Raw genomic sequence first — 20,439 nt, forward strand, 5'->3', positions numbered from 1 at the left:
AAGTGTCCTCACATTCTAATCCAGACCTCCAACACTCCAACCCAGTTCCATTGTTTAAAACTATTCCCCTCTAATCAGGAGATCGAATTACACATGTGGTAGTGGAAAAACGTTTCTGTTTACCAAAACATGTACTGTACCTTCCCAGGTGCAACCAAGAATGTTTTGCATAGAGAAGGGTAATGCTATTGGTTAACTGGTCCTCACAGTATCCATCCATGTCTATCCATTTTATTCATCCAGTCATGTAGCAATGTGAGTTGTATTGGAGCCAATGTACAGTACTTCCCCCTTCATTCCAATAGTAAATAATTAACTGGTATCTGCACGTCACTGCAGTCTCTGTGACAGGAGGAGAGCAGCATAAGACCCACAGACGGTCTAGTAATGTGCAGTCTGCTGACACTGGATGACTGGAAAACGGCAGAGATGAAGGAGCTATGGATTATGGTTGTCTTTGCTACAGGTAAGACTTGCTATATATTTGATTCATTCAGGGTGGTTTAAGAACACATGCACTTTCCATGACATACAGTGCTTTCAGAAAAGATTCAGACCCCTTACTTTTTCCACATTTTGTTACGTTACAGCCTTATTCTAAAAAAAAATTAATTGATTAAATCTCCACACAATACCCCATAATGACAAAGCAAAAACATTTTTGCTAATTTATGAAAAATGTCTAAATTAAATATTACATTTACATACGTGTTCAGACCCTTTACTCAGTACTTTGTTAAAGCATCAGCGATTACAGTATCGAGTCTTCTTGGATATGAGTGTGGTACACCTGTATTTGGGAAGTTTCTCGCATTCAGTTTGGATGAGGAACCTTGCTTCACAGCTATTGTCAGGTCTCTCCAGAGATGTTCGATCGGGTTCAAGTCCGGGCTCTGCCTGGGCCACTCAAGGACAATCAGAGACTTGTCCTGAAGCCACTCTTGCATTGTCCTGGCTGAGTGCTTAGGGTCATTGTCCTATTGGAAGGTGAACCTTCACCCCAATCTGAGGTCCTGAGTGCTCTGGATCATGTTTTCATCAAGGCCACTCTACCATAAAGGCCTGAGTGCTACAGAGATGGCTGTCCTCCTGGAAGGTTCTCCCATCTCCACAGAGGAACTCATCCAGTCAACTTGACATAGCTATGGGAAGCATTGGAGTCAACATGGGCCAGCATCCCTTTCCATGTCATCTCTTATGATGTTGTTGTTAAGAGTCTTCTGTGATTGAGAATTATGTTGGAAAATTGCTTTCAATTCAGATGTGCAAAAATGTATGAAACATTTAACTTAACAAATGATTATTGCCAATATATGACCTAACAGTTTTTACAGTTTGGTTCGTGAATTTTGAAGTTTGATTTATAGTCAATGATTGATTGATAATTTGTCTGTTTGCTGCAAGGGATACAATAGCATCAATGAAGACATTGTTTCAGACTTTATTTTTATACAAACACTATTTAGATATATTGTTAAGTTGTTGTTTACAGACTGTGAATAGACTACTGTCAGGTCTCAGATACAGTTGATAACAGAGTAGCCTTTGCTATCAGCTGTTTATTGGCAGTGATAATGACTTCTTTCTCTCATAAATTACAGTAGAAAACATTTCTACACGGATGCAGACACAATGAAACTGGAACAGCATGGATCATCTGCTATGATTATAGGAACTGACACTATGTATCCTTGTTTATGTGGTTTACTGAATTAATTATCTTTTTTAAAGTCTCTTTTCCACAGGGGGATCTCATCACATCCTCTGCCATTCCAACCACCATTGACATAACTATCCCAACTCTTGGTGACCCTATAACCCTAAATACTACTGGTCTTCCAACTACCAGTCTCCCCACCACCTCCAACACCACAACCCCTCCTCTGGTCTGTATAAATGGTGGTGAGCTGCTGAGTGGAGACTGTATCTGCCCTGATGAGTGGACCGGAGAGACCTGTTCAGAGGGTACATCCACACACTTACACTATACCTAACCCTGGATCTACCATTCAGACTCCTCCACAATACTACACTACTATACCTAACCCTGGATCTACCACAATACTACACTACTATACCTAACCCTGGATCTACCACAATACTACACTACTATACCTAACCCTGGATCTACCACAATACTACACTACTATACCTAACCCTGGATCTACCATTCAGACTCCTCCACAATACTACACTACTATACCAAACCCTGGGTCTACCATTCAGACTCCTCCACAATACTACACTACTATACCTAACCCTGGATCTACCATTCAGACTCCTCCACTGTCATGCAGGTGAAAGAGGACCCAAACGCGACTTAACAGAAACAGAGTTTATTAAAGTCCAAAACGGAATAACAGAAATCCTCTAGACTTGTAGAGGGGAAACAACTGGAGAAGCGGCCACAGACTGCAGGTCGCTTCGGGTAGGCGCAGGCCGTAGTCGACTGAGACACCTGCTCACACGCAGCATCTGATGAAGGCACAAAACACGACAGGACAGGGTGATACACAATCACGGCAAAAACACGACAGGACAGGGCGAAACGCAATCACAGCATGGTGAATACAATACAAGGAACCGACGGGACAGGAACGGAACACAAAGGAATAAATAGGGACTCTAATCAGGGGAAAGGATCGGGAACAGGTGTGGGAAGACTAAATGATGATTAGGGGAATAGGAACAGCTGGGAGCAGGAACGGAACGATAGAGAGAAGAGAGAGCGAGAGAGTGAGAGAGGGAGGGGGAGAGAGAGGGCTAGAAGGAGGGAAAGAACCAAATAAGACCAGCAGAGGGAAACGAATAGCATGGGAAGCACAGGGACAAGACAAGATAATAAATGACAAACATGACAGTACCCCCACTCACCGAGCGCCTCCTGGCGCTCTCGAGGAGGGAACACTGGCGGCAACGGAGGAAATCATAGATCAAACGGTCCAGCACGTCCCGAGAAAGAACCCAACTCCTCTCCTCAGGACCGTAACGAAAAACGATAAAAAGGGAAACTAGGGTACTACTCTAAAAAAAAAATGAGAACTAGGGACAGACTGAGACACAGCAAGGGCAGGGACAAGAACAGGAGAGATGCGATGGCAGGGAACAGACTGAGACCCAGCAAGACCAGGAGCAGAAGCAGAAAAAAATTACCAGACTTCTTCTGCGCGCAGTCTGAACACGCAGCCACGAAACGGCGCGTGTCACGCTCCTGAGTCGGCCACCAAAAGCGCTGGCGAATAGACGCAAGAGTGCCTCGAACACCGGGATGACCAGCTAACTTGGCAGAGTGAGCCCACTGAAGAACAGCCAGACGAGTGGAAACAGGAACGAAAAGGAGGTTACTAGGACAAGCGCGCGGCGACGCAGTGTGCGTGAGTGCTTGCTTAACCTGTCTTTCAATTCCCCAGACTGTCAACCCGACAACACGCCCATAAGGAAGAATCCCTCGAGATCAGTAGAAGCCACAGAAGAACTAAACAGACGGGATAAGGCATCAGGCTTGGTGTTCTTGCTACCCGGACGGTAAGAAATCACAAACTCGAAACGAGCGAAAAACAACGCCCAACGAGCTTGACGGGCATTAAGTCGTTTGGCAGAACGGATGTACTCAAGGTTCTTATGGTCTGTCCAAACGACAAAAGGAACGGTCGCCCCCTCCAACCACTGTCGCCATTCGCCTAGGGCTAAGCGGATGGCGAGCAGTTCACGGTTACCCACATCATAGTTGCGCTCAGATGGCGACAGGCGATGAGAAAAATAAGCGCAAGGATGAACCTTATCGTCAGACTGGAAGCGCTGGGATAGGATGGCTCCCACGCCTACCTCTGAAGCGTCAACCTCGACAATGAATTGTCTAGTGACGTCAGGAGTAACGAGGATAGGAGCGGACGTAAAACGTTCTTTTAGAAGATCAAAAGCTCCCTGGGCGGAACCGGACCACTTAAAACACGTCTTGACAGAAGTAAGAGCTGTGAGAGGGGCAGCAACTTGACCGAAATTACGAATGAAACGCCGATAGAAATTAGCGAAACCTAAAAAGCGCTGCAACTCGACACGTGACCTTGGAACGGGCCAATCACTGACAGCTTGGACCTTAGCGGAATCCATCTGAATGCCTTCAGCGGAAATAACGGAACCGAGAAAAGTAACGGAGGAGACATGAAAAGAGCACTTCTCAGCCTTTACGTAGAGACAATTCTCTAAAAGGCGCTGTAGAACACGTCGAACGTGCTGAACATGAATCTCGAGTGACGGAGAAAAAATCAGGATATCGTCAAGATAGACAAAAACAAAAATGTTCAGCATGTCTCTCAGAACATCATTAACTAATGCCTGAAAAACAGCTGGCGCATTGGCGAGACCGAACGGCAGAACCCGGTACTCAAAATGCCCTAACGGAGTGTTAAACGCCGTTTTCCACTCGTCCCCCTCTCTGATGCGCACGAGATGGTAAGCGTTACGAAGGTCCAACTTAGTAAAGCACCTGGCTCCCTGCAGAATCTCGAAGGCTGATGACATAAGGGGAAGCGGATAACGATTCTTAACCGTTATGTCATTCAGCCCTCGATAATCCACGCAGGGCGCAGAGTACCGTCCTTCTTTTTAACAAAAAGAACCCCGCCCCGGCCGGAGAAGAAGAAGGCACTATGGTACCGGCGTCAAGAGACACAGACAAATAATCCTCGAGAGCCTTACGTTCGGGAGCCGACAGAGAGTATAGTCTACCTCGAGGAGGAGTGGTCCCCGGAAGGAGATCAATACTACAATCATACGACCGGTGAGGAGGAAGGGAGTTGGCTCGGGACCGACTGAAGACCGTGCGCAGATCATGATATTCCTCCGGCACTCCTGTCAAATCGCCAGGTTCCTCCTGAGAAGTAGGGACAGAAGAAATGGGAGGAATGGCAGACATTAAACACTTCACATGACAAGAAACGTTCCAGGATAGGATAGAATTACTAGACCAATTAATAGAAGGATTATGACATACAAGCCAGGGATGACCCAAAACAACAGGTGTAAACGGTGAACGGAAAATCAAAAAAGAAATAGTCTCACTGTGGTTACCAGATACTGTGAGAGTTAAAGGTAGTGTCTCAAATTTGATACTGGGAAGATGACTACCATCTAAGGCAAACATGGGCGTAGGCCTGTCTAACGGTCTGAAAGGAATGTTATGTTTCCGAGCCCATGCTTCGTCCATGAAACAACCCTCAGCCCCAGAGTCAATCAAAGCACTGCATGTAGCACCCGAACCGGTCCAGCGTAGATGGACCGACATAGTAGTACAAGATCTAGATGAAGGGACCTGAGTAGTAGCGCTCACCAGTAGCCCTCCGCTTACTGATGGGCTCTGGCCTCTTACTGGACATGAATTAACAAAATGTCCAGCAACTCCGCAATAGAGGCACAGGCGGTTGGTGATCCTCCGTTCCCTCTCCTTATTCGAGATGCGAATCCCTCCCAGCTGCATGGGCTCAGTCTCAAAGCCAGAGGAGGGAGATGGTTGCGATGCGGAGCAGGGAAACACCGTTGATGCGAGCTCTCTTCCACGAGCCCGGTGACGAAGATCTACCCGTCGTTCTATGCGGATGGCGAGAGCAATCAAAGAGTCCACATCTGAAGGAACCTCCCGGGAGAGAATCTCATCCTTAACCACTGCGTGGAGTCCCTCCAGAAAACGAGCGAGCAGCGCCGGCTCGTTCCACTCACTAGAGGCAGCAAGAGTGCGAAACTCAATGGAATAATCCGTTATGGACCGTTCACCTTGGCATAAGGAAGCCAGGGCCCTAGAAGCCTCCCCACCAAAAACTGAACGGTCAAAAACCCGAATCATCTCCTCTTTAAAGTTCTGGAATTTGTTAGAGCAATCAGCCCTTGCCTCCCAGATAGCTGTGCCCCATTCTCGAGCCCGGCCAGTAAGGAGTGAAATGACGTAAGCAACCCGAGCTCTCTCTCTAGAGTATGTGTGGGGTTGGAGAGAGAACACAATCTCACACTGCGTGAGAAAGGAGCGGCACTCAGTGGGCTGCCCGGAGTAGCAAGGTGGGTTATTAACCCTAGGTTCTGGAGGCTCGGCAGGCCAGGGAGTAACAGGTGGCACGAGACGTAGACTCTGGAACTGTCCAGAGAGGTCGGAAACCTGAGCGGCCAGGTTCTCCACGGCATGGCGAGCAGCAGACAATTCCTGCTCGTGTCTGCCGAGCATGGCTCCTTGGATCTCGACGGCAGTGTAACGAGCGTCTGAAGTCGCTGGGTCCATTCCTTGGTCGGTTCCTTCTGTCATGCAGGTGAAAGAGGACCCAAACGCGACTTAACAGAAACAGAGTTTATTAAAGTCCAAAACGGAATAACAGAAATCCTCTAGACTTGTAGAGGGAAACAACTGGAGAAGCGGCCACAGACTGCAGGTCGCCGGGTAGGCGCAGGCCGTAGTCGACTGAGACACCTGCTCACACGCAGCATCTGATGAAGGCACAAAACACGACAGGACAGGGTGATACACAATCACGGCAAAAACACGACAGGACAGGGCGAAACGCAATCACAGCATGGTGAATACAATACAAGGAACCGACGGGACAGGAACGGAACACAAAGGAATAAATAGGGACTCTAATCAGGGGAAAGGATCGGGAACAGGTGTGGGAAGACTAAATGATGATTAGGGGAATAGGAACAGCTGGGAGCAGGAACGGAACGATAGAGAGAAGAGAGAGCGAGAGAGTGAGAGAGGGAGGGGGAGAGAGAGGGCTAGAAGGAGGGAAAGAACCAAATAAGACCAGCAGAGGGAAACGAATAGCATGGGAAGCACAGGGACAAGACAAGATAATAAATGACAAACATGACATCCACAATACTACACTACTATACCTAACCCTGGATCTACCATTCAGACTCCACCACAATACTATACTACTATACCTAACCCTGGGTCTACCATTCAGACTCCTCCACAATACTACACTACTATACCTAACCCTGGATCTACCATTCATACTCCACCACAATACTATACTACTATACCTAACCCTGGGTCTACCATTCAGACTCCTCCACAATACTACACTACTATACCTAAACCTGGATCTACCATTCAGACTCCACAATACTACACTACTATACCTAACCCTGGCTCTACCATTCAGACTCCTCCACAATACTACACTACTATACCTAACCCTGGATCTACCATTCAGACTCCTCCACAATACTACACTACTATACCTAACCCTGGCTCTACCATTCAGACTCCTCCACAATACTACACTACTATACCTAACCCTGGCTCTACCATTCAGACTCCTCCACAATACTACACTACTATACCTAACCCTGGCACTACCATTCAGACTCGTCCACAATACTACACTATTATACCTAACCGTGGATCTACCATTCAGACTCCACTCCACAATACTACACTACTATACCTAACCCTGGGTCTACCATTCAGACTCCTCCACAATACTACACTACTCTACCTAACCCTGGATCTACCATTCACAGTACACACCACTACACTACTATACCTAACCCTGGATCTACCATTCAGACTCCACCACAATACTACACTACTCTACCTAAACCTGGATCTCACATTCACAGTACACATCACAACATTACTATACCTAAACCTGGATCTCACATTCACAGTACACATCACTACACTACTATACCTAACCCTGGATCTCACATTCACAGTACACATCACTACATTACTATACCTAACCCTGGATCTCACATTCACAGTACACACCACTACACTACTATACCTAACCCTGGATCTCACATTCACAGTCCACATCACTACATTACTATACCTAACCCTGGATCTCACATTCACAGTACACACCACTACATTACTATACCTAACCCTGGATCTCACATTCACAGTACACACCACTACACTACTATACCTAACCCTGGATCTCACATTCACAGTACACATCACTACATTACTATACCTAACCCTGGATCTCACATTCACAGTACACATCACTACATTACTATACCTAACCCTGGATCTCACATTCACAGTCCACATCACTACACTACTATACCTAACCCTGGATCTCACATTCACAGTCCACATCACTACACTACTATACCTAACCCTGCATCTCACATTCACAGTACACATCACTACACTACTATACCTAACCCTGGATCTCACATTCACAGTACACATCACTACATTACTATACATAACCCTGGATCTCACATTCACAGTCCACATCACTACATTACTATACATAACCCTGGATCTACCATTCACAGTACACATCACTACATTACTATACCTAACCCTGGATCTACCATTCACAGTACACATCACTACATTACTATACATAACCCTGGATCTCACATTCACAGTCCACATCACTACATTACTATACATAACCCTGGATCTCACATTCACAGTACACATCACTACATTACTATACATAACCCTGGACCTCACATTCACAGTCCACATCACTACATTACTATACCTAACCCTGGATCTACCATTCACAGTCCACGTCACTACATTACTATACCTAACCCTGGATCTACCATTCACAGTACACATCACTACATTACTATACATAACCCTGGATCTCACATTCACAGTACACACCACTACAATACTATACCTAACCCTGGATCTACCATTCACAGTACACACCACTACATTACTATACCTAACCCTGGATCTACCATTCACAGTACACACCACTACAATACTATACCTAACCCTGGATCTACCATTCACAGTACACATCACTACATTACTATACATAACCCTGGATCTACCATTCACAGTACACACCACTACAATACTATACATAACCCTGGATCTACCATTCACAGTACACACCACTACATTACTATACCTAACCCTGGATCTACCATTCACAGTACACACCACTACATTACTATACCTATCCCTGGATCTACCATTCACAGTACACACCACTACATTACTATACCTAACCCTGGATCTACCATTCACAGTACACACCACTACATTACTATACCTAACCCTGGATCTACCATTCACAGTACACACCACTACATTACTATACCTAACCCCCTGGATCTCACATTCACAGTACACACCACTACATTACTATACCTAACCCTGGATCTCACATTCACAGTACACACCACTACATTACTATACCTAACCCTGGATCTACATTCACAGTACACATCACTACATTACTATACCTAACCCTGGATCCACAACACTTTTCCTTGGATCTCACATTCAGAATATATATTTCATGTTCAGTCATACATTTGCTCCATGTTGAAATGTATTTTACTTCGATAGGGAATTTCTGCAATTCCACCATCATTGGTGATTTTTCCTTCCCAAGAACAATGGTTGACTGGTCTGCTTATTCAGAAGAATTGTGTGATGAGAATACAACCAGTGGTATGTTATTCACCACTTTTATTCACCTGAAATTACAAAAATGTATTTGTCTGTTACAGTCCTAATTAATGTTCTATTAGGTAACACAAAATCTTTACTATCTTGGTTCCTCCAGCCGGTTTACCAAAAGCCTTAGCAGAATGTTCATATGACACTGGATCTCCAATGTTTGGTCCTCCTCATGAACTGCAGTGTGAATTAACCCTCAGTGACATTCTAGGAAATGTAAGTCAATAGGCATATTTTTTATTATCCTGATTTATGACCAGTCTTGATTTAGCGTTCTTCTTTCCTCAAGTCAGTTACAGTCATCATTATGAGGAGTGGATCTTACAGTTTGAAGATCAGTAACAACTGGCTTTTACCTTCAGATAATGTATTCTGTTCCTTTATTCTGCTTTACAGTTTTAGGAACTTTTCTTTCTTGTGTTTCACATTGCATTTAGTAGATGTTCTCATCCAGACTGACGTATAGTAATGAGTGCATACATTTTCAGACTGGTCCCCTGTGGGCATTGAACCCACTACACGGGTATTTCAAGGACCATGCTTTACCAACTGAGCCACATAGTTAGTACTGGCTATTGTAATATCCAAATGTACTAACAGTTCAGCATGTTGCTGCCACTTATACAATGTTCTGTTGACAAACAATACTAAAATAAAAATATGTGTCTCTCCCTATTCAGATCTCCAGCAATTCAGGTGGTTTATTACAGTTGGCCTTCAGTACTCAGATCCTAACCTCCCGTCCAAAGCGGCTATCAGCTGACAACATCACCACAGCAGCAGAGATAGCTAACACACTGCTTCAGTCTGCAAATATCACAGAGGTATAACATGTTTTGAAATCAAGTTGTGAACTATGACATGTTCTGGAGAGAAACGTGAGGTTGTCACTGCAGTGATTTGAACACTTGAGGTTCATCCCCTGGTTTTGATCATGTTGCAGGACATCGCAGTGGCAGCTGTAACCACCATCAGTCAGCTGCTCAATGCCAGTGAGGAGAGTACACAGGAGAGAGACGCTGTCCAAAAGTACAGGAGTCAGTCTGTCTGTCTGTCTGTCTGTCTGTCTGTCTGTCTGTCTGTCTGTCTGTCTGTCTGTCTGTCTGTCTGTCTGTCTGTCTGTCTGTCTGTCTGTCTGTCTGTCTGTCTGTCTGTCTGTCTGTCTGTCTGTCTGTCTGTCTGTCTGTCTGTCTGTCTGTCTGTCTGTCTGTCTGTCTGTCTGTCTGTCTGTCTGTCTGTCTGTCTGTCTGTCTGTCTGTCTGTCTGTCTGTCTGTCTGTCTGTCTGTCTGTCTGTCTGTCTGTCTGTCTGTCTGTCTGTCTGTCTGTGTGTGCGTTTCTGTATATGTTAGTGTTTATGTGTGTACGTGTGCCTCTGCATGGTGCATGCAAACTAATGTTTTTCTGTGTTTCTCTCCCAGCCTCACAGAGACCCTAGAGATGTTTTCCCTGGACCAGAGCAATAATGTGTCCTCGGTGGTTCAGCCCAACCTGGTAGTCCAGTCTGTCCAAGTACCAAGTGACTCAGTAGGGATCCAGTTTACTGCTCTGACTGGTGGGTAGGACTGCTAGTGAACCTACATACTGCCATTTAAAGTGATAGTTTATATCTGTGTTGACAGTCTAGTTATATCTCCTCATTTTAAAATGTTTCTCCTCTGCTGTCAATAAGGTTTGGAATGGATTTGATTTGGTGTACTACAGACAAGAACAGATACAGTGGAGGCTGCTGAGGGGAGGACGACTCATAATAATGGTTGGAACAGAGCGAATGGAATGGCATAAAACACATGGAAACCGCGTGTTTGATGTATTTGATACCATTCCGCTGATTCCACTCCAGCCGTTACCATGAGCCCATTCTCCCCAATTAAGGTTCCACCAGCCTCCTGTGGTACAGAAGTAACACTATATTGTTCTGCTTTAAATTGTTAAATCATATTAATCTCCTTCTCCAGGAAGATCTGGTAATTTTGTGGCCAACAGAATTCATCTCAACAACAATACCTCTAAACTGATAGCTGACAAAGGACGTTCTACCGATGTCCAGATTGTTATCAAATTCCCACCAGGTGAGTCAATGCTGGTATGCTAACAGTGTAGATCCTCAATATTTAATTTCCTTATACGCTTTCACCGAGAGCGCTTAACTGCTCTTTGTGGTGGCCAAAATCAGGTCAGCAATGCCAAATATTTAGATTGTCCAATAAAGATGAGTCATATGACACATGGATAGGTAAACTATTGAGAAATAATTAGGCTTCCCTGATAGTTCTACAAGGCAAGGTCAAGCTACTCATGTATATGTTCTGTAATGAACAGCAATCTCTCTCTCCCCACTCTCTCTCTCCCTCTACCCTCTCTCATTCAATTTCACTCTACTCAGTTTTGCATAGTAAAACCACAAGCCACTCCATTGGTTTTGTGCTCTACCAAAATGACCGGTTCTTCAGGTCCAGGGCTTTCAGAGCTTCTCCAGGAACCAGCAGAAGGGTCATCTCTGCTAACCTGGGAGAAGTGTCTGCGTTACATGTTGAGATGCTCTTCAAGCCCACAGTAAGATTTCTCTTGGAATAAGTAACCACATCGTGGTCCAAATCTATCTGCGAAATTTAATGGGAAGTTGTCCATTATCTTCAGTGCATTTGGAAAGTATTCAGTCCCCTTTCACTTTTCCCACATTTTGTTACGTTACACCCTTATTAAAAAATGTATTCAATTGCTATTTTACCTCATCAATCTACGTACACACAATACCCCATAATGACAAAGCAAAAACAGGTTCTTAGAAATGTTTGTAAATGTATAAAAAAAAACTTATATTACATTTACATAAGTATTCAGACCCTTTACTCAGTACTTTGTTGAAGCACCTTTGGCAGCGATTACAGCCGTTCTTCTCTGCAAATCCTCTCAAGCTCTGCCAGGTTTAATGGGTAGCATCGCTGCACAGCTATTTTCAGTTCTCTCCAAAGATGTTAGATCGGGTTCAAGTCCGGGCTCTGGCTGGGCCACTCAAGGACATTCAAAGACTCCTGCATTGTCTTGGCTGGATGCTTAGGGTCATTGTCCTGCTGGAATTTGAAACTTTGTCCCAGTCTGAGGGCCTGAGTGCTCTGGAGCAGGTTTTCATCAAGGCTATCTTTGTACTTTGCTCCGTTCAACTTTCCCTCGATCCGGACTAGTATCCCAGCCCCTACCACTGAAAAACATCCCCATAGCATGATGCTGCCACCACTATGCCTCACCATAGGGATGGTGCCAGGTTTCCTTCAGACGTAACGCTTGGCATTCAGGCCAAAGAGTTCAATCTTGGTTCCATCAGACCTGAGAATCTTGTTTCTCATGGTCCGAGTCCTTTAGGTGCCTTTTGTCAAACTCCAAGCGAGCTGTCAAGTGCCTTTTACTGAGGTGTGGCTTCTGTCTGGCCACTCTACCATAAATGCCTGATTAATGGAGTGCTGCAGAGATGGTTGTCCTTCTGGAAGGTTCTCTCATCTTCACAGATGAACTCTGGCGCTCTGTCAGAGTGACCATCTGGTACTTGGTCACCTCCCTGACGAAGGCCCTTCTCCCCCGATTGCTCAGTTTGCCTGGGCGGCCAGCTCTAGGAAGATTCTTGGTGGTTCCGAACGTCTTCCATTGAAGAATGGAAGTGTTCCTGGGGACCTTCAACGCTGCAGAACTTTTTGGTACCCTTCCTCAGATCTGTGCCTCAACACAATCCTGTCTCGGAGCTCTACGGACAATTCCTTCGACCTCATGGCTTGGTTTTTGATCTGACATGCACTGTCAACTGTGAGACCGCGTATAGACAGGTGTGCCTTTCCAAATCATGTTCAATCAATTGAATTTACCACACATGGTAAATCAAGTTGAAGAAACATCTCAAGGATTATCAATGGAAACAGGATGCACCTGAGCTCACTTTTGAGTCTCATAGCAAAGGGTCTGAATAGTTATGTAAATAAGGTGTTTCAGCGTTTAATTTTTACACATTTACAAACATTTCTTAAAACCTGTTTTTGCTTTGCCATTATGGGGTATTTTGTGTAGATTGCTGAGGATTATTTTTAAAGTCAATTTTAGACTAAGACTAGGCTAGTGGCTGTGGATTTTTGTTCCTCCCTTGTACTTGATTGATAATTAAGATGACTAATGGCTTATCCGCCATTAAGAACAAGGAAGCAAATATTGCATTGTATATAATATGATATATCATAATTGAAACTTCTTCTTTCCACATTTGCGTGATGACCTTTCATACTTCACAATTGACTTTATAATTTTTTTACATTTACATTTAAGTCATTTAGCAGACGCTCTTATCCAGAGCGACTTGAATGAGGAATACCATCAGTGCATGTCTTTTTCTGAAGGATTTACAGTGAGTTTGTGTCTGTTCTCACTTCTCAGGCTGTTTCCAACGCCTCCCTCTATGACTTTGCCTGCGTGTCATGGAACTACACGTTGAAAGACTGGAGCACCTTTGGCTGCTCCAAAGTCAACCACTCAGCAGACGGCCTGCGATGTTTCTGTAATCACACCACTAACTTCGCTGTGCTGATGGTGAGTAGCTAGCTGCCTTCATCTCCCTTTTACTGACCACACGCTGACCTATGGAGGGGTTCACAAACCTTTTTGAAACATGACCCCATTTTGATATCTGAAAGTTCTTGTGACCCCAACCATGTGAATTTCTTTTTGTAATTAAGAGCAATTTTTACTTTTTTTTAGTTGGGTCTATGGTGCTATGGCAGTCAATTGCAAAACATTCTAACAGTATTTCTGATTGTTTTCCCAACTCACCATCACATACATTTAATGTGAGGCTATGACAGTCAATGTAAATTGGTCTGACATAAAGTCTCTTATCTCACCATCACTAATGAGATGGTGAGATAAGAGACATGATGCATGTCGTGTCGGATGTTCTCAAAATCAGGTGGTGTGGTTGCCAGTGTTCACCTCATCTCTGCTGTCACCTCTAACCTGGATCGATATTTGGTTTTAATGCAAACTAGAACACTAATTCCAGCCTCCCACAGATATGAGCTGTCAAAGGGGTATCATGAGTTTCAATACTCAGAGCGAGACGGCAGGATATTTAATCCCTTTGAGTCAGGAACCAAAATGCTTTGTCTGCAGCATTCGGTCATATGACGGCACAATCTGTGTTCCATTTCACTTACCGGCATGTCAACTGAGGCAGGATCACAGTCAAACAGATTTCTCTCCAATAAGAAATATTTTTTTCTGAATGCACTGATTCGGTCACTCGACTGTAGAATGTTTTTCTATTTTACCTGCATTCTTGTGTTCAGTTTCCCAAATATGTCATTTACATAGGCAAGGAGACACATTTTATTTTTCCACCGTTCGATCTCATGGAATCTGTTTTTCGTCAATATAGCCATGCAGCCGATCCTCTGTGCAGTTTCATGCTTGAATCGTGAGACAGAACAATATATCCTTGTGAATAGCATCCCCGACATGTAGCTAACAAAAGTAAATGAACAGGCATCTCGGCCCTCACAACTCACATCCATTTGGAAAGCTGGGGAGTTTTTTAGTGGTTCAGTCAGTTTCCTATTGATTGTGATCTATAGCATCAATTCTTAGATTTACAGTGTTATCAGAGAAAGGTATTGATGTGAGTTTCTGTGCCTCCCCACACCTTGTTTTCACCATATCGATTGTTGCGGTAATATACTTGAAATAGTGTGTGGTTTCATACAGTAGTGGGAGTGGGCCTAGCCATTCACCATGGGAATAGAGTGACCACATGTCCCGGATTGTGCAGGACAGTCCCCCATTTTGGACCTTTGTCCCGCAACCAAACCATCATGTCCCACATTTTATCAACACATTCAAACACCACCGCCAATTTAGATGTTTTTTTATTTGTCCAGTATTTCAGTCAGACATTCCAACCTGTCTCTTGCAGTCACGTTGAGCTTACGAAAAAATAGACTTGCAAATCATAAGGATGTGGTAGCCTAAGCCATGGGGATGTTAATCCCTTCTCCATTCATTGATGAGATCTGATATTCTGCAGAGCGCAGGATGAGACATTGGCCTATCCTCAACAAATATTTCTGACTGTGACAAACTTAGTGTTGAAATATATATTTTCATTTTCTTTCTGCAGTCGTTCAGGAGGGACTTTAAATACGCTGATGAGCTACACTCGATCACCATATTGGGATGTTCCATATCCATCATTGGGTTGAGTTTAACAATAACATTCCAGATCGCAACCAGGTAAGATCCTACAGGGTTCCAGAACCAATTCAAAATATACAGTAACATTCCAGATGGTGACCAGGTAAGATTCTACAGGGTTCCAGAACCAATTCAAAATATACAATAACATTCCAGATGGTGACCAGGTAAGATCCTACAGGGTTCCAGAACCAATTAAAAATATACAATAACATTCCAGATGGTGACCAGGTAAGATCCTACAGGGTTCCAGAACCAATTAAAAATATACAATAACATTCCAGATGGAGACCAGGTAAGATCCTACAGGGTTCCAGAACCAATTCAAAATATTGGGTGCTTCTCAATAGTGTAAAGAAGCCCTTTGTCTGATCCAACAGGACTTGATAGGTGAAACCATTATAAAACCCACTATTAATGAACCAACACATCCATAACTACACATATAACTTCCCTAACATAGTGTTGTCTATCACCTGTCCCCAGGAAATCACGCAAAACCAACCCAACGGTCCTCTTAGTGAGCATCTGCGTGTGTCTCCTGATCTTCACCCTCCTCTTCATGTTGGGAGTGGACAACCCTCATAAACAGCTGGGCAAACCTAAAATACAGGAGGACAACATTCTCCCCCCGTCCGACACACACACAGAGCGGGACAGAGGGCCCTGTACTGCAGTGGCAGTCCTGCTGCAGTACTTCCTGTTGGGGACGTTCACCTGGAACACGCTGTACGCCACACATGTCTTCCTAATGATCAGAAACAGCCTGGCCACCAGCCCGTCACACTTCACAGCCTATACAATGGCCATCGGATGGGGTAGGACAGCATGGAGAAACATCAAGTATTTAGTCGTTTCGGCTGACATTAGACCTGGGCTCCTTGAACTAAAACTAATGCTTGGTGATATTTTCAGGCTCTAATAAGCCTGAAATAGAACTTAAAAGCAACTTGTATAGTGATGTAATGTCTTTAGAGGATGTATGTGTGGTATATATATATACTATGTATATGGCTGCATGCAAATCTACCAGGAAATAACAACATCATTCTCTCCTTTAGGACTGCCTGCAGTTGTGGTGGCCCTCACCTTAGGAATTAGTTACAGAGTGGATGATCCACTGGGATACAGGCAGGAGGAATTGTGAGTCAATACTACTACTGTACTACTACTCTGTACTGTATTGTACTGTACTATACTGTACTTGAAAGAGAGCGACCCGGCTCAACGTATTTATTGGTTTGTAAACCACTGCATGGGCAGTGTGTGGGGTACATGGGGACAGTCTGATTGGCTGAAGCCACGAGCTGGAGGTGATGAATATCTCTCAAATTGTACTGTACTACCAATATCAATGTGGGGCAATTGCTGTATAAAATGTTATAACTAATACTGTAAAAGCTTTTCCCTATCAATGTTTGTATTGCATGCTTTTAAAGATGGTTAAGAACAATTACAAAAGTTGTAAAAAACAAGAAGAACGATCCATTGTGTTGAAAGGTTTCTTGTTTACTTATGCCACCCACCACGTTTACTTTATACCACATTATTCAAATCACTGGCATCCTGTTTTGTCTGTCACATAGTCCCACTCTAATTCATTCATTTGACCTGTCAGCTGCTGGCTTGCTGCCCTCGATCCAAAGGGGAACTTTGACTTCAAGCTGCCAATGTTTTGGGGGTTCCTGATACCTGTGGCGTTCATGCTTATCTTCAACACAGTGGTGTTGGTATGTTTTACAGTTACAACAGCCAAGACCAACCCACATTTAACCAGGTAACATTAATTGGGGCATTTTGGAGGCACAAAGTACAAACTTGTAGTCATTAAGATGTCTTGATTTAAATGCCTACTAACGCGCTTGTTTATTTTTTATTGTATTTCAATGAAAAGCTGTTATAAATAAAATGTATTATTATTTTGTCATTATTAATTCAGTCATTAGTAATCAAATCATACAATTTAATGAGCACCGTGCACTAACCCACTCAGTCAATGGTAGCATACTGTTCTTATCCAATTTGTAAGTCGCTCTGGATAAGAGCGTCTGCTAAATGACTTAAATGTAAATGTAAATGTTATACCACAGCATTACAGCAGTCTATTACAGCAATCTAAGTATGTTGGTTATGTTTCCCAGTACAAGACACACATCGATGAAGAAGAAGTTCCTCAGTAGCTTCTCTCTGGCTGTGGTGCTCGGTCTCTCCTGGATCCTGGGCTATCTGTTGCTCATTCCACAGAACCAGACCATGTACACCATACTCAACATCTCCTTCTGTGTTCTCACCACCACTCAGGTAGTAAACGTATGCACTCACTACTGTAAGTCACTCTGGATAAGAGCGTCTGCTAAATGACTCAAATGTAAACTAGAAATACTAGTGTACTATTGTACCACATAATCCAGACATGATTGAAAATTAGACACCTAGTAAACATAAATAAATTGAGCTGCTCTTTATGGAAATGCTACCTTTTGTTTGTCCTTGTGTGTTCCTGAAAATACTTGATAATGTCTTTGTGTTTTCACTCCACAGGGATTGCAGATTTTCATTCTGTTCACAGCAAGAACAGCAATTGTCAAGAAAAAGATGTCAAGTACTTTGAAATCTATCTCTAGTTTTGGGATCCCTCTTCACACTAGGAAGTTCAGTCTATGGCGAGGCGAGCACAGTTATAACGTAGAATCATACACACAACAGGACACTGATCTGTCATTTTCACCTTGTTCCACAGACATCTAACTGATGGGCTGCAAGTTCAACCTCTGTTGTAAAATATCTCATATACCTCCACTATTGTCCTATAATATACAGTATAATACACACAACATTTTGTATCGACGTATATTCACTGTGAATTCCCTTAGAAGTTGTGTTGTCCAATGAACTATCAAAATAAAGGAAGTCACACACTGCATGCATAATCTCCCAACAATTTAATGGGTATTTACCAACGTTTCGGCATCACTGTGCCTCCCTTCAACCTGTTGTAAAATGTTTTATGTACCACACTATTGTCATATAATATACAGTATAATACACACCATTTTCTATCAATGTATTGTTACTGTGAATTCCCTCAGAAGTTGTTGCCCAAGGATTTTTTTGGCTATGCACATTTTTGTTAATACTGTATGTTATATATATTTTTTAAATGTAACTGTTTTGAATAAAACGGATTATTATCTTTGAAACTGTTCAGTATTTTTTTGTTAGAAAAAAATCTCAGAAAATAGCTTTAAACAGTGCAGCTTTAGGTGTCACGTAGCTAGGAGTGGTGGGTGCGAAGTCAGGCGCAGAGAGCAGAGGTTCAGGGAAATCCGTATTTATTCCAGTAAGGAAAGGTCACGCCAAAACAACAGGCGAAAAATAAAGACAGACCCAAAACAGGACACTAAACAGTCCAAACAATAACCAAACACAACCATCCACATTTACATTTACATTTAAGTCATTTAGCAGACGCTCTTATCCAGAGCGACTTACAAATTGGTGCATTCACCTTAACATCACAGAAGCCTGAAATATAACAAAACTGTTTGACATAGAAACACCTGATTTTTCATCCTTAAACAAAAAAAACAAAAAAAACACCCATGAGGCCAAAGAGGGCACTTTTGGTCACTGACTGCAGGAAAGGGCCTGTACAGCACAAGCTGAAAGCTGCAGCTGCCAATTACATATGTGGTAGTACAAGGCAACAAAAGAACATCAGGCTAGGATGTTACGGGACAGCAAGGATGAGAGGGTTCGCCAGCAAGAGATTGAGGAGGTATGAAAGGCTGAGAAAGAAAGCAGGGATGTCAGAGGGGGTCTGACATGCCTGAGCTGGCCGCCCAGCCAAACTGAGCAATAGGGGGAGAAGGGCCTTGGTCAGGGAGGTGACCAAGAACCTGATGGTCACTCTGACAGAGCTCCTCTGTGGAGATGGAAAACCTTCCAGAAGGACAACCATCTCTGCAGCACTCCACCAATCAGGCCTTTATGGTAGAGTGGCCAGACGGAAGCCACACCTCAGTAAAAGGCACTTGACAGCTCGCTTGGAGTTTGACAAAAGGCACCTAAAGGACTCGGACCATGAGAAATAAGATTCTCTGGTCTGATGAAACCAAGATTGAACTCTTTGGCCTGATGCCAAGCGTCAAGTCCGGAGGAAAACTGGCACCATGCCTACAGTGAAGCATGGTGGTGGCAGCATCATGCTGTGAGGATATTTTTCAGTGGCAGGGACTGGGAGACTAGTGAGGGTTGAGGGAAAAATGAATGGAGCAAAGTACAGAGAGATTCTTGACGAAAACCTGCTCCAGATCACTCAGGACCTCAGACTGGGGAAACGGTTCACCTTCCAGTAGGACAATGACCCTAAGCACACATCCTAGACAATGCAGGAGTGGCTTCGGGACAAGTTTCTGAATGTCCTTGAGTGGCCCAGACAGAGCCCGGACTTGAACCCGATCAAACATCTCTGGAGAGACCTGAAAATAGCTGTGCAGCAACGCTCCCCATCCAACCTGACAGAGCTTAAGAGTATCTGCAGAGAAGAATGGGAGAAGCTCCCCAAATACAGGCTTGTAGCGTCATACCCAATAAAGACTCGAGGCTGTAATCGCTGCCAAAGATGCTTCAACAAAGTACTGAGTAAAGGGTCTGAATACCTATCACATTTACATATTTCCGTTTTTTATTTTTAATACATTTACAAACAATTCTAAAAACCTGTTCTTGCTTTGTCATTATGGGGTATTGTGTGTAGATTGATAAGGGGGGGAAA

The 20,439-nt window shown here is 43.7% G+C and overlaps 1 protein-coding gene across 1 annotated transcript; it reads left to right on the plus strand.

The window, feature by feature from the left end:
- Nucleotides 1–377: 377 nt before the first annotated feature.
- LOC124010424 (adhesion G-protein coupled receptor G7-like) lies at nucleotides 378–18,777 on the plus strand. The gene is made up of 16 exons (XM_046322839.1): nucleotides 378–466; nucleotides 1,732–1,965; nucleotides 9,326–9,430; nucleotides 9,546–9,655; nucleotides 10,120–10,263; nucleotides 10,383–10,468; nucleotides 10,859–10,992; nucleotides 11,396–11,509; nucleotides 11,824–11,993; nucleotides 13,854–14,006; nucleotides 15,589–15,701; nucleotides 16,149–16,480; nucleotides 16,724–16,805; nucleotides 17,281–17,439; nucleotides 17,804–17,963; nucleotides 18,204–18,777. The coding sequence occupies exons 1-16, from the start codon at nucleotides 388–390 to the stop codon at nucleotides 18,408–18,410; spliced, it is 2,382 nt and encodes a 793-aa protein (XP_046178795.1). The 5' UTR covers nucleotides 378–387; the 3' UTR covers nucleotides 18,411–18,777.
- The last annotated feature ends 1,662 nt before the right edge of the window (nucleotides 18,778–20,439 follow it).

This window comes from Oncorhynchus gorbuscha, linkage group LG23, assembly GCF_021184085.1.
Source record: "Oncorhynchus gorbuscha isolate QuinsamMale2020 ecotype Even-year linkage group LG23, OgorEven_v1.0, whole genome shotgun sequence".
Lineage (NCBI taxonomy): Eukaryota > Metazoa > Chordata > Actinopteri > Salmoniformes > Salmonidae > Oncorhynchus > Oncorhynchus gorbuscha.